At 44.8% G+C, this 21874-nt stretch overlaps 2 protein-coding genes across 4 annotated transcripts; one reads left to right on the plus strand and one right to left on the minus strand.

Annotated features, from left to right (window-relative positions):
• The first annotated feature begins 49 nt into the window (after positions 1 to 49).
• Positions 50 to 15216, plus strand: CHAF1A (chromatin assembly factor 1 subunit A). Of its 3 annotated transcripts, none has more exons than XM_085211418.1 (15): positions 50 to 176; positions 1154 to 1204; positions 1420 to 2240; positions 4520 to 4576; positions 6244 to 6485; positions 7060 to 7120; positions 7637 to 7705; positions 8131 to 8351; positions 8856 to 9024; positions 9232 to 9312; positions 9400 to 9489; positions 9728 to 9989; positions 10593 to 11080; positions 13252 to 13345; positions 14741 to 15216. In XM_085211418.1, the coding sequence occupies exons 2-15, from the start codon at positions 1156 to 1158 to the stop codon at positions 14836 to 14838; spliced, it is 2802 nt and encodes a 933-aa protein (XP_085067544.1). In that variant the 5' UTR covers positions 50 to 176; positions 1154 to 1155; the 3' UTR covers positions 14839 to 15216. The 3 variants fall into 3 exon arrangements, with proteins under 3 accessions (XP_085067544.1, XP_085067543.1, XP_003213265.1); XM_085211417.1 differs by lacking the exon at positions 50 to 176 and adding an exon at positions 712 to 890; XM_003213217.4 differs by lacking the exon at positions 50 to 176 and adding an exon at positions 752 to 1048.
• A 554-nt stretch (positions 15217 to 15770) lies between these two features.
• UBXN6 (UBX domain protein 6) lies at positions 15771 to 20438 on the minus strand. The gene is made up of 11 exons (XM_010724949.4): positions 20272 to 20438; positions 19885 to 20039; positions 19491 to 19552; positions 19167 to 19298; positions 18789 to 18886; positions 18354 to 18429; positions 18176 to 18260; positions 17751 to 17970; positions 17516 to 17646; positions 16750 to 16895; positions 15771 to 16351 (listed from the first exon to the last, which is right to left on the minus strand). Exons 1-11 carry the CDS (start codon positions 20352 to 20354, stop codon positions 16223 to 16225), a joined length of 1317 nt encoding a protein of 438 aa, XP_010723251.1. The 5' UTR covers positions 20355 to 20438; the 3' UTR covers positions 15771 to 16222.
• Between the last annotated feature and the right edge of the window lie 1436 nt (positions 20439 to 21874).

Below are 21874 nucleotides of genomic sequence, written 5' to 3' on the forward strand. Positions count from 1 at the left end.
GCCCAAAGCGGGATCACAGCGCCCCCTAGCGGCCTGGCGGAGCGCCACTGCTGTTATAGGAGGGAGAGGCGGAGAGAGCGGGGGGTGTTCGGCCTGGAGGAGAGAAAAAGATCGTTGCGGCCTTCCTGTAGCTGAAGGCGGCTCATAAAAAGGAGGGAGAGCGACTTGGTACACGGGTAGGTAGTGACAGGACGAGGAGGAACGGTTTTTGAACTAAAAGGGGGGACTTCAGGGAAAAGAGGAGTCGGCAATGCAGCTGCTGGAATGACGCTCCCGCTCCCAGCATCCCTTGGCCACAGGCGGACTACAACTCCCAGCAGCCTTCGCGCCAAAGCCGCCTACTGACCGGGCCTCTCGTTGGCCACACGGCCGCCATTTCGCGCACCGCCTCGGTCCACTCAATGAGCTAATGTACTGGGCGGCCCCGCCCCTCTGCCCACCACTGCAGAAAGACTACCGTGATCTCCACAGAGCCGCACCGCCCTCACTCCCGCCCGACAGCAACACGGCCTCAGGCCCGGGGGTGAGGGACCTTTCACGCTCCTCCTGCCTCCTCATCTTTATCCAATCAGCGCTTCCAGCGAGCGAGAGTGACAATTGTGACCGCCAATCAGCTCTCCTCTTCGCTCTGACCAATGCGGATGTAGGGGCGGGGCCGGCGTCGAGCCTCTCGCACAGGCTCCTCGCGAGACGCGGGCGGAGGCAGGGCGGGCGGAAGGGCGCGTCACGTGGGCGCACTCCGCCAATCAGTGCGGACAGGCGCGGGGTCGTCCCGGCTCCCGCCAAATACGAGCGGGAGGCGCAGGGCCGGAACCGGACGGAGTGGGTTGGAGCGGGCCGGGTCCGCTCGGATCGGCTGCCGCTGGAGCCGTGGCGCCTCGCCATGGCAGGTAGGGGAAGGCCTGGAGGCATCGCGGGGCTTCCGGGCCTCCGAGGGCGCGGGGCCTTCCTGAGGTAACAAAGGAGGCCCGAGAGCGGAGGTACCGTTTCGGTGTAGGCCCCGAGCGGCGCCGTTTCCTCGGCCCTTGGGCTTCCCTCAGCTCTGGAGGTCAGTCTGAGCCCGGCTGTGCCTGTTGGGTGCTGCTCGGGGCCAGTGGTGGGGCTGCAGCGTGGCCCAGCCATTCACGGGGCTCTTTTTGTTTCCCTTTTGTAGCCATGGAGTGCAGAGACAAAGCGATCGCTCCCCCGCGGAGACTCGTGCAAGGTAAGGCTGTGGGAGAGCCTCTGTCACCTCTTGTAAAGCCCTAATGCCTTTTAAAACCACCAGGCCTGGAAGTATTTGCAGTAGTGAACTGCCTGCAGCTGTAATCTGGTTTTGTTCTGCTATTTAACAGCAAAATGAATGCGTTAAGTTTTATTTCTCCCTATCCTGCTGATTTGTTTTCTGTGACTAAAATAGCCAAATGTTGTTTGTTGCAGCTCGGTTGCCTTTCAAGCGCCTGAATCCTGTACCAAAGGAGAAATGTGATGCAGAAGCAGAAGGCAAGAAAGGAAAGAGTTCTAAGAGTGATTTGAGCCAAAGTAAGGATTCCTCCACAGCCACATCGTGTGCACCCACGGACAATATGGAGAATGACTGCCAGCTGAATTCAGACGTGACTTTTGTTCCGAAACTTGTTAATGGGAAGGGTCCCTTAGACCACTTTATACAAAAAGGCACAAAAGATAGCAGAAATGAAATAATCGTCATTATTGACTCGGTAGATGAGTCTAATCAAAGGCTCAGTGACGATGTAGACGATGTTAATTTTGATTCAAAAACATCTTCTGCAGCTCTGACTAATGGTGTGCTAGGAAAAGATACGAACAAGCTGAGTTGCCTGAATTCCACCCAGAACAGCCAAACTGATGATTCAATGGAGACTGATGTGCGGTGTGAAGCTATTGCAAATAAGAGTGAAGATTTGGTAGATGGAATCCAGTCTCGTTCTGGGTTGACAGAGTGTAACAACTTGGAAAACACCAAGGTTAATCAGAGTGAACTGAAGGACGTCATATTTGAGGGGAAGATGCCTGTGGTGCTTCTTGAAGATATTATGGCTGCTAAATCTCCCCAGGTCACTTCTCTGGATGGAAGTGTCACATCAGAAAATGAGACCGTAGAATTGTCCCATGAAGGAGACTCTGTACTTACTAATTCCTCATTAAGCTCCCTCTCTGTGAGCTCTCCTGAGGCACAGCCTGTTGCAGAAACCAAGAGAAATACTAGTCCTTTAGCTGTCTCAACGCCTGTTAGGAAGGTTGGTCTCTTTTCTTGGTTGTTTAAGAGTTACTACACTGTAGATGGATTGTTTGTCATGAAAAGGATAAATAAGTTATTCACAAAGATTGTGGGACCGCAAGGTGTTGTCCATCTATTAATAATGTACCTGAATGATTACCCTCTTGAATCCTCTAAATTGTATAGCTAGACTACTTAAGTCTTGGTTTTGAGTTGCTATGTTTGAATAGTGTGAGTGCAGCTTTAAACTCCTTTTACAGGTTCTTTTCATTATAGTGATCATGAAGTGTATGCCTTGGGATGTACACCTTAGTGACTGAGATAAGGACAGAGCTCAGAGTCTGTCCAGCAGATATTGTTTCATAACATCCATTCTGTTCTCTCTATTGCTGCTGTAAGTTTTTTTGTGTGTGTGTGTGAGGTCTTGAATCTGGGCTGTTAAAAACCCTTTCAGTGAAACTGTAGGACATTAGCAGAAGTGCAGTTTTCCCTCTGAAGACAGAGGACAAGCCAAATAAGTCTCAGTAGGAATGAAGTGTGTGAGGCTTGTGCTGTCAGCCATCTTGTGTGCCCTGGCCAGCATGAGGATGCTTAAGGGATAATTCACTGTGTGTTCCTGTGACCATGAGATGCTGCTTAGGGCTGGAGGGGATGGGATACCTCTGGTCTGACAGCCCTGTGTGTGCTGGGAATGTGATCTGGTTTAGCTTCTGGTCACTGCCTGTCCTGTAACAAGAGACCCCTGAGATTTGTGACTTCTGGTGCTGTGCTGAAGGGGAGGCTTTTAAAACCAACGGTATCTGTGCAGGTGGCTGAAATGGTTGTGACTTGAGTGGTTGAAAAGTGCTTGGTCTCCCTGGGGAGCAGATTAAGGTGGTGGAGGTGTAAAGAGAGGATGCTCTGGTTGGGAGCACAACACTCAGCACTGAAACCTGTACAGCAGAGCAATTTTGGGGAGTGTGTTGGATGCCAAGCCTTGCCCAAAGTTCAGCTGAGCTCTCTGACTGCTGTGCTTGCTTGCATTTAACTGCATTATTGGAGGGGAAAATGAGGAAGGCTTTTACAGGTATACAGATGCTGTGCTGCATGAACTGGACTTGAAGTTCTCATTGTGGTCTGCCTTTTTTCTTCTGTTTGAATTTTATTTGGGGGGAGTTACCTGGTTCTGACTTCTGTTAAAACTTCTGGCTGTTAAAACTTGTGATATCACTTTACAATACACACACAAACTTAAGTAGGCATGAAATATTCCTAGTGCAACAGAACAGAAGAGAGCACTTGACTTTGGAGGTAATATATTCAGGTCAACAAGTTATTGGTTTTGCCTGGTATGAGGCAAGGTTAACACATCGTTCATTCTGTTAGCCAGAGTGGGATGTCTGTGCTGATCTGCACCATTGTCTGTGCTAGAATGTCTGCTTTCTAAAGCAGAAACACTTCAGTAAAGTAAAGCTCTGAGTTTAAAGTGTTCTTATTTTGCATCATGTGAATACAGAATCACTTGATGCATCTTTACGCTCTGAACTTCTGTGTCTGAGTGCAGAAAATAAAGCAGACCAAATGCTTTAATCGCAGAGATAAATGCTCAGCCTTTGCCTGAGAATGGCAGGAGGAAGTGGATACAAGAAATCAAGCCAGAGTGTGCTGAAATAGACTGCTCAGAAACTAACGTGTCAATGAGTGCTACTCTTTAGATACAGAGTACCTTTGTACCTTTCCTCCTTGGGGATAATGGCTCTAACTGAAAGGAAGGTGTGACCCATAGGGTGATGCACTTATAATAGTGGAAGAACAGGAGGGCTATGATCACCAGCAGGAACAGCATGGAAATATTGATGGTAGTCCTTGCACTTAGGAAGCTGTAGCTAAACAATCTGGCATTAAAAAAAAAAAGTTTACATGGCAGAGTTGCTTCCTTTGAGTTAATGTTGTGCTCTTGTGATTTGTAGCAGCTGTACCTGCTGTTGGTTTTTGTACTCATGGTGTTACATTGCAAATGATATTTTAGGACTGAGTAACTAGAAGGGTTTGTTTATGCAAAGCTTAGTAATAGGAGGACCTAATGTAAACTGAAACAATTAGATGTGTTCAGGCTTATGTGTAAACCAGTGAGATTGGATCTAAGAATAGAGTTCGAGCACATCTAGTGCTGGAGGAATGCTTATGTTGCTGAATATACTAATCTGAAGAAAAATTTAATGTAATTTAAATGGAGCTTGCTGTTCTTTTTAGTAGTTTTAGTGTCTCATGAAAAAGGAATGATACGGATCTATAAAACTTCCTTTTTTGTGATTTCAGGTATCTCAGAAACTCCACAAAAGTTCTGCAGAGAAGGAGAAGCTGAGATTGCAAAGAGTAAGGCTTTTTCACTGACATAGAAAGTTAACCTGCTGTGCTTTTGCATTGAATAGTAAGCAAAGCCCTGTGCATTTCATCTCAGTCTACTTATAGCATCTCTTTCCCTGGCTTTCCTCACTGATGAATATGGAAGAGCCTTAATGCATGTGGTTAAAGCACTCAGTTTGTTCCCAAATCTCCTTAATGCATACCTAATGAAGTGTGGGTGGCCTGCACTGCATTTCTGTGCGCTTCAGTAAGATATTAAGAGACTATAAATGTTGCTGACTGCTCATCAGAGTGCTTTGGGGAGTGTTTTCAAACCCTTCCTTGGAGAGTGGAAGCCTACAGAGCAGACACTCACAAGTGATATCCTTGACAGACTTCTGTTTAGGGTTCCTACCTTACTGTTCTCACCCTTCTCCCTTTAAAACACAAAAAGTAGCATCTGTTCTTCCGCAAGTGAGGCAAGAGGGCCAATGGTTTCATGGCAACTATTGGACATCACTGCTGGAAATGCTTAAGGCTACAGTGTGTGTCCACTCCAACGCTGCTACTCAGAACATCCAGGCAAAACAGCGGTGTAATTTTGCTGTCCATTCTGTTTTCAGTCATGCAGTGCTAAATACAGAGGAGGCTGATGGATCACGTGGAGTTCTCAAACAGTCAGCGTTGTATGAGTGGGCTCTGCATGCTGAAAAGCTGGCTGTTATTTTAACAGCAGTTGGGAAGGGCTGTGCTTGTAAATCCCTGCTGTGTTCTGTAGTAACTAATTTATAAATTGGTTGGTTGCTTGCTTTTTTTAATATAAGCTATAAGTGGCTGAGTGTACTCTCTGAGATGCTTGCTTTTCACAGTGCCCCATGTAAAGTTCCAGACTGTTGTTTTTCTTTCTATAATTCACTTATAATGTTTATTTATGTAAATAATTTCGTTTGAGAGAGATGAGAATGTGGAAGCTTTGTGTTGAAAGCTAAATCAACCCACTGCCCCTGCTGTTTGCTTTATACCTCTTCCTAAAGCTACCCAGTAGATCTTTACTGAGTTCTAATGACTCAGTTCTGACAGTGTTGCTTTTTACCTTTGGCACAGTTTTGGTATTATTTGTACACTGTAATGCTGTTCAGTAATTTTTCATCCTGCCAAGAAGACTTAGAAGTGAAATAAACAAAAAGAAATTGGAAATGTACCAGAAGGGTGTTTATATCTCCGAGTTCAGACATATCCTAGTTTCCTTGTGGAGTTACCAATGCCTACAGTGTAGGGAAATTATTTTCCTTAAATTTGTTTGTTTATTTTAATTAGTAAGAATACCATCTTCTCATTTATATCAGTAGACCCATAAAAAGAATTTTAGTTGCTTTGAAATGAAATAATGTGGGAAAACAACATTTTCACTCTTCTCACCTTCCCTCATTGTTTTCATGCTATGCATTAAATAAGCACAGAGTGCTTTGCCTTGTCTGATTACCTGAAAAGAAATTAACTAATAAAATGCCACACAAGACAGTTCAGCTAGCTGAGGCTGCATACAGGATGCAGTTCCTAACTGGAACCTTGCAGGTCTTTGTGGCTGGGTCAAGAATCTCAGTTGGAGAAGTTATGTCCTTATTTCACTCAAGTGTGTATGCCAGCAGCTGCTTCTGTGCACAAAGACACTTTCTTAATGGGTTTTCTTGAACTAGGATCAGGAGCGTGCTGACAAGCTGCAGAAGTTACAAGCAGAAAGGGAGGAAAAAGGAAGGCTGAAAGAAGAGGCAAAAGCCGCAAAGGAGCGAGCCAAGGAAGAGGCAAAGAAGAAGAAAGAGGAGGAGAAAGAACTGAAAGAGAAAGAAAGAAGAGAAAAGAAAGAAAAAGAAGAAAAGGAAAAAGCTGAGAAGTTGAGAGTGAAGGAGGAGAAACGCAAGGAGAGGCAGGAAGCCTTGGAGTAAGTGACTTGGCTTCTAAAGGCCATGGGGAATAATGTATGATGAGGTGATAACCTTTGCAGACCCACTGTATCCCTCTATTTCAGAGGACAGGACAGCATGTGCCTATTTGTCACTGAGTATATTCAAAGTGGTGGAAAGAATGTCAAATCTTAATCTCAGCACTGCTTTTTGCTTGCTGGCTGACCTGGGTTTCTGATCTGAAATGGCTGAAAAGAGCTGTCATGAACCACTGAGTTTTCCCTTCCTGATCAGTCTTGCTATTCACTTTGCATTTGCTGGTACTGCTGTCCTCTGTTGAGGAAGTCATTCGTATTGTGATAACTCATTAAATACCTTTTCTTGGTATTGAGGAAAATTTGAAACATCCTATACATTCTGTGCCCACATCAGTTCAATATCTGATTTAGAAGGAATGAAGAGAGTCTTCTATGCACTTCAGTCAAGTGCCATGCTTGTTTAACAAATTATCTTAGTGCATAGTGTGATTGGTCTTAATTAAGGCTTCTCACCTGCCACAGTCCAAGCAAATACTCTGATTTGTGACCAGTGAAATGAACTCTTATATTTAAGGGCAAAACTTGAGGAGAAGAGAAAGAAAGAAGAGGAGAAACGGTTAAAAGAGGAGGAAAAGGTAAATGCTTTCTCTAAGCTCTTCTGTTCTTGTGAAATGCTGTGAATGGACTCCCTGGCACCCTGCTGAGTCCTGCTGAGCTATGAGCTGTGGAGCTGCTGCTTTACCTTCCCTGAAGTTCTCTCAGCATTGTACAATGCCTTGCTGCCCCTGCAGCATCTGCTGCTGGGGGATGAGCACGTCCCTTTGAAACAGAGTCAGTCCAATGGGATCAGGTAGTGCCATTCCACCAGTTAGATCTTGCAGTTTTCTTGTCTTGTTTAGATGCTGCTGTCTCTGTTCTATCTGTTAAATTCTTTCTGCATTTCTTGTCTTAGCAATTACACTGTAATCTGTGCAAGTGTGTTAGAGAAAACAATTATTATTTTTTTTTTATTGCATCACAGGAGCTGATAAACAACTGAACTTTGTTTTATGCCTCATTAGTTTTGAAGTTGGGTCATGCTTGAGTTCACTTTAAATGATGAGGCCTTGTCATACCTTTAATTACAATTTGCATTTTCATTCTGACCTTAGCGTATTAATGCTCAGAAAGCAGAAATCACAAGATTCTTCCAGAAACCAAAGACTCCGCAAGCCCCAAAGGTGAGCTATTGCTATGCCTGCGTTTCATTGGGTTTTCATTAGTCATCTTCTTACAAACACACTGGTTTCCTTCTCACCTATCCCTTAGAGCTCCTTAGGTGAAAAAGGCAATAGTACTTCCTCATTTTTAAAACATTGAAGGGGTTTTCTTTTAAAAAAAAAAAAAAAAAAAAAAAGTCTGTGACCAGAGTAAAGATGACAGAAGTCTGTAGTTGCTTGAGTAAAATCTCATCTTTGTCTCCTGCTGTGTTGGGTGTACAGACCTTTAGAGGATCTGTTGGAGTCTCTGATAGGAAGGGCTTATTGTAAGTCCTCATTCAAATATCAGTAACGTTTTTTTTCCCTTAGGTTTGTGTGTTATGAATATGCTGGTACTGTAGTTTCTCAGGCGTTCAGGCCCTAACAATCCTCACTTACCATTTCAGATTCTTGCTGGCTCTTGTGGGAAGTTTGCTCCTTTTGAAATTAAAGAGAACATGGTCTTAGCTCCCCTCTGTCGTATTGCCCTTTATCCAGACTTCTTAGAACAGCTGGATCGGCTCCTGCGTGCACAGAATAGTGAAGTTTCTTTCTTGAGGGATCTCAAGTGTCGTAAGCCACGTAAAACTGGACCCACTTTTGTCAATAGCAGTACCACAGTGAACAGGTTAGTCTGTGTCTCTGGGTTTTCTCCACTTGTTTTTGTGATGAACAGGGGACTGGTTTCAAGGAAACTGTAATCTATCCTATGGATGGTAGAAAGGTGCAGCTTTTCTTTTGATTCTTGTCTGCCAGTCCTCTCAAAGGGAGAGTATGTTATGATACAGATTTCCTTCATTCTATAATGTTTCTTGCTTCCTGCAAATAAGGATTTCTTTCATTTTAGGCAGCTCCATTTCAGCACTGGAAACTACTTGCCTTTGAATAGTGTTTAGCTTTGATAGATGTCAATTGTACTTCTTGAAACTAAGGCAGGGCTGCTGGTACCCATAGTATTGATAAGAGGGCAGTAGCTTATCTGAAACTCCTGTTCTGGCGACCAAATTGTGAGTGTTTGTTCTAATCAGCTCAAGTTCTGTGTTGATACTGAACTGAAATTCTGTAGAAGATATTATCCTGAGCAGCAGGGGAGCATTCTGTAGGTTCTGAAGATAGTCTCTTGTTTTAACAGTGATGTGGTAGTAGTGGATAACTGCAAAACAGATGCTGTTCCTGAAAGGGGGAAATTTGGTAGAATGAAACTTCTGCAGTTCTGTGAAAATCACCGTCCTGCATACTGGGGCACATGGAACAAGAAAACCACTGTGATCCGTCCCAGGAATCCTTGGTCAAAGGACAGTGTAAGTAACTTACAGGCAGCGTAGTTGGATTCTTTTTTTTCCTTAATGATCTCAAAGTGAATTTATGGTGTTCAGGTTTACCTGTTCTTTAGGATTTCTGATCCACTTGTGTGCTCGTTCTTGCTATTGAGTTATGAAGCACTAGGTGGGCTCTGACATCGTGCTTTCAGATTAACAGAAGTGGCATATTGGCATTTCTTCTTCTAGAAATTACTGGACTATGAAGTAGATAGTGATGAAGAGTGGGAAGAGGAGGAACCTGGTGAAAGCCTTTCCCATAGTGAAGGGGTAAGGATTCTACGTGCTGAAAGACAGCTTTTAAGAACGAGTGCATCTGACAGTGCCAGATTTCTAAAAAGCTGAGTTTATGTTTAGGATGATGAAGAGGAAGGAGAGGATGAAGATGATGACGATGGGTTTTTTGTACCCCATGGGTACCTATCTGAAGATGAAGGAGTGACAGAAGTAAGTGAACAAGGTGTCACTGGATTTCCATCTTTGCTTCTTATGTATCAAGTACTAAATATTGACATACGAAGAAATCTTGTAGTCCTGGCAGTGACATCACTTGTATTTGCTTAGTGCAGGAGAGAACTTGTGTAACTCAGGGAACACAATAAGAAGGTGGCTTTTTTTTTTTTTTTAAAAGAACATTGCTCATCTGGAATGGTTGTAACAAGATTTTTCACCTGTGGGTTTTTAGGAGTGTGATCCAGAGAATCAGAAGGTTCGTCAAAAGCTGAAAGCAAAGGAGTGGGATGAACTGATGGCCAAGGGGAAGAGGCTCCATGTTCTACAGCCTGTGAAAATTGGCTGCATCTGGGAAAGTGCACAAAATGACAGTGGCACAAATGCAGACCTGAAGGTTCTCCAGCAGTTCTCAGCGTGTATCCTGGATTCATCTGTTGCTGAGGAAGAACAGCAGATACAGAAATGTAGCAAAAAAAGAGCAAAAGATCAGCAGAGTAAGACGTGAAGGGCTAAATAATTGTATATATGCACTGTTGTACTCCAGTTTTGAGATTTTTTTTTTTTTAAATCAAGTTAAAGCATCAGAATGGTCTGCTTATTACTGTCTGAAATTCAAGTAATCTTTATGAAGTCTCCTGGGATTCAGTTTTCTGCCATTGCACAACTCTGTGGCCTTGGTTGCTGTCTCTAAAAGCTCTTGCTTCAGGTAATCCAGGAAACAATGCCAACAAGACTTCATTCAGAAGGCTCAGATTTAGGACTACTTACTGGAGGTGCTTGAGCCAACTTAGCTGTGTGTTACTCAGGGAGAGAGGATGTATTTTGTTTGTAATTTCAGTACTGAGTACATCCTATGTATGATTAACACAAGGGTATGAGTAATGCCCAAAAAGACTAAAATAGAGGTTGAAATTCTCACTTCACATTCCTATTGTGGCTGACATGTCTATATAAAGTTTAGATACAGGGCTGCAACAGAAGCTAAAATCTTATTTGTCTTCTTTCCTGGGGCGTGTATACTGATATTATGTCAGCCAGGCTTTTCTTGACCTTTAAATAGTTCTCTACAAACTTTATGCAACCTCTCTTCTCTGCAGTCCTCGGCCAGCTTCTACCACTGCTCCATGGGAACGTGAATGGGAGCAAAGTGATCATCCAGGAGTTCCAGGAGTGCTGCCGGCAGGGACTGTTCAGTGATGTGACTGCAGCTGCTGACTGTGGAGACACGAGCCCTGTGAGCCCCAACACATCCCGACCACAGACACCAGTTGGTGAGGACAGTGGTGTCCCTTCCAAAGCCAGGCTAAAGAGAATAATTTCTGAGAACTCTGTGTATGAGAAGAGACCTGAATATCGGATGTGTTGGTACGTCCACTCAGAGGTGCTGAAGAGTTTTGATCAAGAGCACCTCCCTGTCCCTTGCCAATGGAACTACGTCACCCAAGTTCCTTCTTCAGGAAAGGAGGACGGTGGCGGTGTGCCAGGTGTGGCACTTGTGCAGAGCACCCCTGTGTCAGTAAAGAGGAAATCTACTGGAAGCATGTGCATCACTAAATTCATGAAAAGGCCTAGGGATGCTGAACAGGTGAGCTTTCACAGCACTCTTCCCCAGTTATGAACGGCAGGAATGCAGCTGTGTGTCTTCAGTAGGCAAATATCATGGCACTCCTCCCAGATTGACCTGAATCTGCCATCAGCAGAGTCAAAATATTAAGCTACCAAAACTATTTGTCATACAAAAAGATCTTTTTGGTGGGGAAGGAGTAAAATTTCCCAACTCTAAAGAGATGGATTTCTTTTCCTCTAACTTGGATTGTTTCACTTGAAACATTAATCTGCTGTTCTTCCATTTTCTGCTATTTGGCAGTGATTGCTTCCAAGCTGGGAATAGTTTTGAGTGTTTGCTTGTCCTTGGTTTTCCAGCTGTATGCAATTTGCGTGCAGATTTGTGTGTATGGCTGCCAGATGTATAGCCTGGGCTGGTGACTTGCATCAGAAGCACATGTACTGGCTAAATGTGGTTTCTAAGTGCTGCAACTCAACTCTTAATAGTCTGCAAAGTCTCAGGCTCATACTATTATATATATATAAAGCTGGATTTCAAGAGCTGTTTTAAAAACAAAAATCACAGGAGCAAAGAAGATACTTGGAGTAGTCACTATTCCAACTCTAATCTCTGCTCTTCCTGTTATGGCTACCCTGAAAAGCAGAGGCAAACAAGTAGTATTAAGAGCTTAATTATCCAAAAGTATGGTTGAAAAGCATGTGATCAGTGCTTCAGCTATGTGATGCTCTGTCCATGTTCTTAAGACAGTAAGGCTTTAGGTCCTGAAACCTGCTGTTATCAGCTGTGTGCTTTCAAACCTACAGACAGGAGTAGTTTGCACTCTTCAGTGGATTTATATTGCTCTCCTGTGTGTAAGGGGGAGGAAGGAAGCCTTGCTCGAGGCTTTTTGTGCTTTTCTTTCTAAGTTTACTTTCCACTTCTTCAGCTTTTGTACTGAAGATCTGTAATGAAGTACAAATATCGATAGGGAACAGAAAGCTGAGAAGCTGTTCAGTCCTCAAACTGCATCTGATTGGTTTTTTTTTTCTTATATGCTAAATAAAAGCAGAGATTAAAAAATAGAAAAATAACTCCAAAGCTCTGCTTATATTCAAGCACTTGGGCAGACATAGTGAAGCTAACTCTTTTAGTAGAGTTACAACATTGGCCTAAGAAAACATCTTAATTGCCCTCGTGAGATGTGATGTAGCACAGCTCAGAACAGAGGTGTCAGGTTCCTGAAGGCCTTTCATGCCTGTCATCTAAATCAGCAGCATTTGGGTATTGAGATCCCATCCTTCCAGCTGAGCAAGGTTGGAGCTTGTGGAGAAATTAGAGAACCTGACAGCCTTGACCTGCTGACTGTTCTCCTATATGGCTGTGCCACAAAGCTCGTGCCAGGACTCTTCTATAAGTAAAGATGCTCTTACATAAGCTGCAGAGAAAGAACCTGGTACTGAAATACCTCAGCATGTGTAGGAGGGGAGGTACTTTATCTGAAAACTGCAACTTTAATGAAAGCTGTAAATATAAAACTTCTTGGAACAGTTAGTATGGGCAGGGACCAACTTCTGAGACTTCAGTTTCACAGTTCCAGCTGAAGAAAGTAGGGGGGGGAGAAAAGAACTTGGAGATATTTGATGCAGAACAGCTTCAGTTTGCATCACTCCTTATGTTTGTTTCCTTTCCTGATTCAAAATGAGTGGATTTGCAGCTCTGAGGGCAGCAAATAGTGTCACCAAGGAAAGAACTGTCATCCCTCCCTGACCAGAAGTTTGTTGACAGAGATGAGTCAGGGGAGAACAAGTTTAAACTTGACAAGCTGAAGTTGCTTTTTGTCTTCAGAAGCAAGAAATCAAAAGAGGGGGAAGATTTCCCTTAAATATATATATATAATAAGGACAAAACTGAGTCAGACTCTAATTGAGGCTTGAACTGACTTCTAGGTGTGTAATTGGTGTTGTGTAATAGTGAAACATGGAGCACAAGCACTTGGCATGCTTCCTGCTGTATGGGCCATTGCAGACCAGGCCTTTTACCAGAAGTCAGTGTCTGCTGTTCCTTGCAAACATCTATGGACTGTGCTTTGAGCACTAACTGTGAGAGGTGTCCATCTCAGTCCTTAGCATTGGCTGTGCAAGATCTTGCCCCTTAACGCTGCCACCTTGCTGATATCTTGTAACTTTTCTATTCCTCCTCTTCCCCTTAAGGCTGAGGCGATGGAGATGGATGGCTTTCAGGCAGACACTGAGGAAGATGAGGATGATGATGACTGCATGATTGTGGATGTACAGCCATGCAAAGGTGGGAACAAATACTTGATAGCAAGCTCTTGGCAGACAATCACTAGCAGATGGGGGAGTAGAAACTGTAGCTAAACGTGTCACTGTTTTTTCTGCTGCAGTTTTACCAAGCTTTGTGTTCTTCTCTATAGATGTTTTATTCAATATATTTTTCTGCTTTTATGACTTTTATTCTAGATGCTTCTTTGCTTTTTATGATTTTTGCTAATCTGCTCTTCTCTTTCCCTCCTCCCTCTAAGTGACTAAGCAGAGCAAAGTGTTTGTGAACAACATTTGTCTGCCAGCATTACAGTTTGTTTCTGATAAGAAAAGTGAACATTTGGGCTGCTATCAGCAGATCCACTTATATTAGTAAATGTTGCTGAGAAGGGCTCATCTCAGGGGCTTGCATGCTTCTGTTCAAAGCTTTCCCAGAACTGACAAGGTCTGGAGCTTAGCTTTGCTGCCTTCTTGAAGTCTTAAGTGCATGCTGAAGCCTCCATTCTGGAGGAAATAGCACCAGATAGCCAAGCTCTCAGCTGTGTGACAGATGGATGCTTTGATCAACATTGCACAGCCATGTGCTAGAATCTAAGCAGTTGTTTATATTTCTGTCCCAGTTATCGCTTGGAAAAAAGGGTTTTCAAAAGCTCTATAGCTGTAAGTGTAGCCTTTCAGGCTACAGATTCTGAAACAGGGAAATGAGGAAAGGAAAAGCTCCTTTCATCTCAGTGAGGTTTTAACTACACATACTTGATCATACAGATCAATGACTTAACACAAACCATATGCAGCTACGTCCTCTAAACTGCTTTTAAAACCTCCAAGCTTTACAGCTCTCACAATAGCTCTTTCACAATGCTGCATAACCTGAATTAAGTGGCTTTTTTATTATTATTATTATTACTAGGCAGCTCCTTTAATTGCCAGATGAGAGCTTCTGCAAATATTAAATTCTACAGAGGTTTGAGCCATTCTAGACACATCTTGGTTCTCTTTCTATCTGAGCTGGTGTTGCGTTCCTCCTCTCACCTCCCATAAGTGACAACACAACTGTTTGGCAAGAAGCTTTGCATTTAATCTTAAGCTGCTTTTGCTTATTACATGACTACAGCAGGATGAAAGCCTTACTTCAGGTTCATAAGCTCTTGTTCTGAGGATGAGAGTGCTGTTTGGTGGCAGCTCTGCCTAGTTCTAAAGCACTAACAAGACTTGATTCTTAATTAGAATTAGTTTTACTCTGTGTTAGTGTAACCCAGTGCTAAAATCCAGTGTTAATACCAAATGGTATTGAAAAGGAGACTTGTAACTGGATTCATGACTGGATGCATAGATGGCAGTAGTCAAATTTGACTGGTTTAATGAAGATACTTTAAAAACAACACAACCACAAGATGACACTTCTTCTACTTTGCAGATTCAACACTGACAGTCACTGAAACAGTTCCAGAATCCAGTGGTACAACTGCTGCTCACCAGGATGCCAACGTGGTCAGCCCACCTAATACAGTTTGAGACTTAAATGCCTACTAACTTCTCTTGTATGTATGTAGAATTATTTAGAAAATTGAAAACCCTGTGTATCTTTGAACAAGATACCTGAAAGTATTCCATATTTCTTGTAAAGAGAAGACAGCACTTTGTTCTGCTTCAGACCAGATGGAAGCTTAAATCTTTAGTTTTTAGCTTAAAAAATATTGCATATTAATCTGTCCTTAATAAAGCATTATTGAAATTTTGATACTTCTTTGTAATGGAAGGTATCTACGTTAGTGGAGGGTTTTTTAAATAAGCTTATTGTGATGCTTCTTGAGACTTACTCTGTTCATAATGTTGTATAGCATGCCCTTGGGTGTGAATGATGTACAATTACATTTGATTTTATGCTATCTATATTATCCTGTTTGTGATTTTACTTGCTATGGGAACAGCTCCACAGCTATGCCTTCGGAAAAGGAAATACCTGCAAGCTGTTCCTCCTATTCTGTGATAGTCTGATATTAATTACAGGCTAGTGACAGTGAGAGACTTCTGATCTCCTATATACTTTGCTGCAATAGGAAAGGGATGTGTGTAAAAAAGCTGATCACTATCCCCCAGGACAGCTTTAAGCATGTGGAATGGAAATGGCATCACACTTGGTAATGTATGTAACAAGCTTGCTGTGGTTTTTAACTTTTTATAAGGCTTCTCGGCTGCTGAGGGATGAATTCTCTGAAATACTGGCTGTAATCTGGAGTTTAATCTCTCATCAGAGGGGAAAATGCAGCATAGGTAGCTCTTGCTTGTTGTTTGTTTCCCAGGCTGGCTCTTCTGTCTGCAGGTGCCTTAGGAAGATGAGGACCAATGCCCCAGCTGCACATTAGTGCTAGCTCCAGCACTGACTGGAACTCAGCTGTAGTTCAAAACTGTAAGAGTAATACAACTCAAATAACTTGAAGCAGAACTGAATCTTTAAATAATCAATTTAATTAGATTAAACATAACGTTATCTAAATATACTCTCTCCAATAGGAGTTACAGTGCACATAGAAACAAAAGGAAAAGCTGAATTCTAAGCCCAGCCCAATATCCAGGCTCTATCAGTTTGTCATCCAGCCCTCTATTAGCATCTCATCCCTCCTCCAAAAGAGGAAAGTAGTACTTCATCATGGCCTTAAAAATACCTTAAACAGTCATTGCTAGAACTCAGTTCTTGAAGCCATTAAGTGCAGCCTTGAAAGTTTTACTGGATAAGACTACCTTGAATGGCTACTGAGTTGTGGAAATGACTGCAAGGTTGGTTTTAAATGGCTGAATCTCTAGCCTCCCATGCTGCAGAGCTAAAAGTCATTTCTGAGATCATGTAGTGGAAGCTCCAGCCTAAGGGACCAGTCTAAAACCACCAGTGCCCTTTATTTCAAGATAGTGTCTGGACGTTGGAGAGAAGTTCTGGTTTCAGGGGGCTTGCTGGTTGTTCCTGTCCTGATGCCTCAATGTCTGACATGACTGCTGCATCCCAGACAAGAGTCAGAAGAGCTGAGGGGACCTGGAACAGAGAAAGCAGTGTTACTAAGCTACAATGCTATACATACATGCTCCTTGAGTACTCTGCTTTGAGCTTGGTCATGGAAGCTTTATGCTAGAGCTGCACTTGGCTCACAGTTGCTGCCTTCCATCTCTTCCCAGAGTGGATACTAGCCCTCTGCTGTCAGTGCTGGCAAATGCTGTAGCCAGAGTTTCCTACAGGTCCTTAAAGTTTCTTTGATGGAGGCCACCTAACCTTGAGTTAGCCTTCATGTAATTGCCTGAGCTTAAAGAAGGGACAGAGCACTACTGTGCTGAAAGCTGAAGATGCAATCTAAGTTATGAGCACCATCTGACCCTGACAAGTAGAGCTCTGTTGCCACCTGAAGACCCCTGTGCAAGGTGCCATCTCTTACTCACCAGTCCACACTCATTGAAAGCCAAGTTTTCCTCTGTCAGTTTGAGACCTCCAGGTCCCAAAAGCTCGAAGGGCAGCCAGTTATCTCTGAGTGCTTCTCTGACGAAGTTGTAGAGCACAGATACAGGTTCACGTGCATAAAAAGTCCCTGCCATGAAGAAAAAGTGACATAGAGGAAGAGTCTGGCATTTAGCAAATGCAATCTTTTGTGGTAGGTTTCACAGGGCTCCAGTACTGATGCTAACTTTATAAACTACTTCAGTGGCGTTGGAAGAGCCTGATTCAACTGAAGTATAAAAGCAGCATTCCTAAAGAAAAGTGCTGCTTCACATGTTGTAAACCCCTGCCAGCCTGTAACAAAGAACTGGAAAAGCCTAAAACTATTTCTGGAGTTCTACTGCAAAAATTGAAGAGGATTTGTACTGTTGTACAACCTGCCACCACACAGGCAATTTCATGCTGGTTACTATAGCAAGCTCATCTAATTATTCCAGCTTGCTAGCAGTAGCCTGGGAAGAGCACATTTAATTAGTAATGCCTTGAGATTCTTTCCTCTACGGTGAACCCTGGCTTACAGTTCCAGCCCTATGCAGGTGAGGCACATGGAAGGCTCAAAGATTGTAAAGACTTGTACTAAAACGTTATTCCTTTCTGTATTCATTCTAACAATTGTCTTCTGCACATCTCAAGCCTGCTTATCAATCTCTTCTGCTACAAGTATTCTCAAAAGCTATTAGGGGTGCACAAAGAGAGGGTAAGAAGTCTTACCTTGGAGAAGGTAGCCATCAGGAAATCTAACTCGTAACAGGGTATAGTTGTACTTCCGCATTTCCCTTTGTTCTTCTTTCTCTCTCATGGCTCTTGTCCTCAGCATTGAAGCCTTTTCCACTGCTTCTGTCCTTTAGATAAAAAGTGATTTTTAGCATGAAGAAGAGGCATAAGGTAGTTAGCTGGCATCGCATGCCCCCTGGGTAGTGGAGACCCTCACTTTAAACCTGCTCACCGGAGCCGTTGCTCTCGTTTTATCTCTTCTGCAGTGAGGTTGTAGAAGTCATTTGGCAGCTCAAATCGAGCAGCTTCAGCTGATGGTTTAAATACACAGAGCTGCCGATCCAGCTGGAGTCTCAGTGGCTCACAGCTTAAAAGCTGCTCTTTGTAGTCCTTGAGGTCTTCCAACTTGGTCAGCATTTCTTCCTTTAGAACGTAGTACTCTTCAGTGGTGTCTACAACCAAAAGCACATTAATGTATGAAATATAAGGGCAATAATATCTGGAAAAACTACTGTCTTAACAAGGAAAATGCAGGGCAAGAGGCTGTTCGTATGACAGCCCTGAAGTGTGGAGCTCTCAGAACAACCAAAGCCTCCCCTGGGATGTCCCACCACTCAGACTGCTGCCTTCACTTTACCATACACTTAAATATCTTGCCTTGTCCTGGAACAGGCAGTGTTTTTGTCTCAAACCCAACAGACTGGAAAAATCTATGTATGCCTTCCAGGCAGTTTATCCTTTCCTGGAAGAAAAGGGGAAAAAAAAAAAATTAAATGTAGTCTGCTCCAGGCAAGGAGTTCCCTAGGCAGAGCACCTGCGGCAATCCTGATCTCACCTGAAATACTTTGTTCTGCAGTTTGATTTTCTGGTACTTCTCCTCCTCTGGATGCAGATAGATGTTGTCCAGGTATCTGCAGAAAGAGGAATGTAGTTCATGGATCAAAGCGGGCACTTCAGGACATGCTGCCCCCCACGCATAGTGATCACGTTGTGAGAAATACTGTAAGGTCTCAGATAAAAGCTGTAAAAGTGAGGAAAGCAAGCTAGACAGAAGGTGGTGGTGGTTGAGATCAACCACCAAACCTCTTGGACCAGTGGATCAACTCAAAACACCTCAGAGAATTTGACCTTATTTCAACTGACAGCGTCACTTAATTAAGATGTTTCAAGTATTTGGCTTTGTTTTCCTTCAGACATTCCTTGGAGTGCAGCAATGCCTGTTAACCTTCCAGGGAAGGGACAAGCTCCTCGAGTGCTCCATCCTACTTACTTGGCCATGGTTTCCACACCTACTCGGACTTTCTCCCGATCCTTATTGAAGGTGTGAATCTCCATGATGGAAGCAGCCACTGGATCTACAGAGAAATACTGGAAAAGAAGAAGAGAAGCTGGTCATGGGGGAACTGACTATTATGTACAATCAAAGGGGATGTGTAGGTTGGAGCTCCCTGCCTCAGCATTTATAGCGAGCCAAAGGGGCAGGAATTTATAACATCTGAACAGAGCCTACAGTCTGGTAGATGAGGGAGAAGGCAGAGGGTAAGAGGTAAGAGTAAGGTCACTGCTGCATTGCTTGAGGGGATTCATGCACAAAATGACTTTAAATGGAAGGAATGAAAGAAGCACAGCCAGCAGATGTGAAGCTCACCGACTGGATGGCTTCTCTGATATGCTTTTCTTTCTCATCTTTCCTTACAACTGCGCTGGTCAATGGGCAAATGAAATAGACTCCTGAAACAGAGGGTTCAGCTGCAGCTTCCTTGTCTGAGAAGGCTGGGTCCTAAGAGACAAAAGCAGGCGCAACTGAATGATGTTTGCTTTGTATTGCATTGCTGTGGGTTGGTTGTTTTTTTTGTTTGTTTGTTTTGTTTTGTTTTTTGTGGATTCTTAGCATATTTCTATAGGACAGGGACAATAGCACTCTCAAAGCATGCATTTTAACATGATTAGGAAACAGCAGCATGTCTCCTACCTCTTGGTCTGCAGAAACCCCCTTCTCACTTGCAGCTGCCTCAGCCATCAGCTCCTTTCTCACTAGGAGAGAAAAATCCCAGTTATGGCAGCAGGGGCACAGACCCCAAGTGGTTCCTCAGAGGGCTTTGCACAGTGCAGTTCTGCTCGGGGAAGCAAACACTTCTGTGGGTGCTCTGCTTCTGGTTCACGGTGTGCCTTAGCCCCATTTCTAAGAGTCTTGTCATCAGCAAGGAGCCAGCTCCAGCTACACAGCTGCCAAGCTGGGAACTCTCTTTCCAGGCTCAGACCTACAGCAGCTGTAGCAGCTATCGCTGAGCTTGGAGCTATCACTGGCAGAGCCTTGCAGCCCAGCCAGGCTCTCACCCCAGCTGCATCTTCGAGGAATCTCCTACCCTGGTTCTTGATGGCCCCCTGGGAGGAGGGTGGCTTCGCCTTTGGCTTCAGCTCCATCCGGGCCAGCGCTGCCGCCGCTGCCATCTGTGCCTCATCAGTGGGTCCCTGCCGAGGTCTCGGTGCTGCCTCTGCTTTCGGCTTCTCCTTGGGGACCCTGCGGCAGGACAGAACGCAGCTCAAGAGGCAGCTCCCTGGGCACCGCGGACCGGCAGCAACCCGCTTGCTTTTGGCACCCGAAGGACCTTTGGAGGAACTCAACGTGTGTTCCCTAATCACTGCAAGCTGCATTCGGGCCATCGCGGGAGCTCAGCGTCCCTCAGGCCGTGACGCCCCGGCCCCGAGCTCCACCGCCGGGCCCAACAGCGGGACCTGCGGTTACCCCGTACCGAGCCGGCTCCGAGAGCTTCTGGCCAGGCCCCGCGCTCCGAAACTTCAGGTCGGCCTTGATCTCCTGGAAGAACTTGCGCATAGCGACGGAGCCGGGAAGCGAACCCACACCGGAACGCAACCGGTCACACCCACCCTCTCACTTCCGGTCCGCTCACGTGACCGTGCCCGGAAGGGGGCGGGGCCATCACCGCCCTCTTGCCGCTCTATCCCGCCGCCTCTGTGCGCGGTCCTCCAGGCTCTGGAGGAGCCCTCGGGCCGACAGAAGTAGCCTCAACCGACTCGAATTCAGTAGTAAACAGACCGCGAAGCCCCCATATCACCCCAAACTCACCCTTGGTTTGTTCTGCACAGAGAAGGGGAGGCTGAGAGGAGCCCACACGGTGGCCTACAGCTCCCTGATAGACCCCAAGGCCTGCAGCCCCTCATGGTGGCCTGCAGCTCCTCACAGCGTTCCATGATTCTGTCATCCTATGATAACCTGTGATAACTGCAGGCAAACTGGGTCAAGGCATAGAAACACAGAGTGGTTTGAGTTGGAAGGGACCTCTAAAGGCCATATGGTCACACTCCTCTGCAGTAAACGGGGACACCCACAGCTCCGTCAGGTGCTCAGAGCCCCATCCAGAGTTTGATTGTCTCCAGGAATGGGGCACCACTGCCTCTTCGGGCAACCTGTGCCAGTGCTCCCTTATATTAAAGAACTTTTTCCTTATATCCGCTCTAAATCTTCCCTCTCTTAGTCTGAAACCATTCCCCCTTGTCCTATCACACAGGCCCTGCTAAAAACCATCCTCTTGTTTCTTGCAGCCCCTTTAGGTACTGACAGGCTGCTCTCAGTTCTCCCTGGAGCCTTCTCTTCTGCAGGCTGCACAACCCCAGCTCTCAGCCCGTCCTCACAGGGAGCTGTTCCATCCCTCACATCCCTCTCTGGTTGCACTCCAACAGGTCCGTGTCTCTTGGACTGAGGACTCCACATCTGGACACCGTGCTCCAGGTAGTCTCCCCAGCACAAGTCAGAGGGGCAGATCCCCTTCATGACTGCTGGCCACACTGCTTTGGATGCAGCCCGGGATACAGCACAGCTTCCCCTAGGGGCACCGGAGCAGATGCTGTTTGGGGTAGCTCCCTTGTCCCAGGTAACTGTCTCCATCACACTGATCCTTGGCTGCTGTCTGCACCCGCCACACCTCAGTGGATTCCTTCCACACAGCCTGGAGTCATTTCCCCTCGCCACCAAAGCAGCCACGCACACCCCAGCAGCGCCGCAGGGAACACAGCGCACTCAGCCCATGGTTTGTTCTCACTTGCCTCTCCCAGAGGTGTAATTGCTCTATAGGTAATCCCTGCGACACGTGTGGGTTGTGTTTGGTAACAGCCTCACCCTTGCCAGGCGCAGCTCAGGCTGTCACAGCATCACATGCAGCTTCCATTTGACTGAAGTTTCTCACTTTTCAGACAGCAGCAAATTGTCACTTTTCCATGATTTAATGGAAAAAATATATATATCAGATTGATATAAACTAAATTTAAAAGCTGAGCTAAACCAGGATGAAGCTGCAGACAGTCTGATTTGGTTTGGCTTGGATTTAGTTCAAGTGA

The sequence above is a fragment of the Meleagris gallopavo genome, chromosome 30, assembly GCF_905368555.1.
Source record: "Meleagris gallopavo chromosome 30, MGAL_WU_HG_1.1, whole genome shotgun sequence".
NCBI classification, from domain to species: domain Eukaryota; kingdom Metazoa; phylum Chordata; class Aves; order Galliformes; family Phasianidae; genus Meleagris; species Meleagris gallopavo.

Coding starts and splice junctions, on each gene's coding strand:
- CHAF1A (XM_085211417.1), top strand. Junction 8,352..8,855: donor AGCAGTACCACAGTGAACAG/GTTAGTCTGTGT, acceptor TTGTTTTAACAG/TGATGTGGTAGTAGTGGATA. Junction 11,081..13,251: donor GGCCTAGGGATGCTGAACAG/GTGAGCTTTCAC, acceptor CTTCCCCTTAAG/GCTGAGGCGATGGAGATGGA.
- UBXN6 (XM_010724949.4), bottom strand. CDS start 20,354: ATGCGCAAGTTCTTCCAGGAGATCAAGGCCGACCTGAAGTTTCGGAGC. Junction 18,430..18,788: donor GGTGTGGAAACCATGGCCAA/GTAAGTAGGATG, acceptor CTCTTTCTGCAG/ATACCTGGACAACATCTATC. Junction 16,896..17,515: donor TGATGGCTACCTTCTCCAAG/GTAAGACTTCTT, acceptor TCTTCATGGCAG/GGACTTTTTATGCACGTGAA.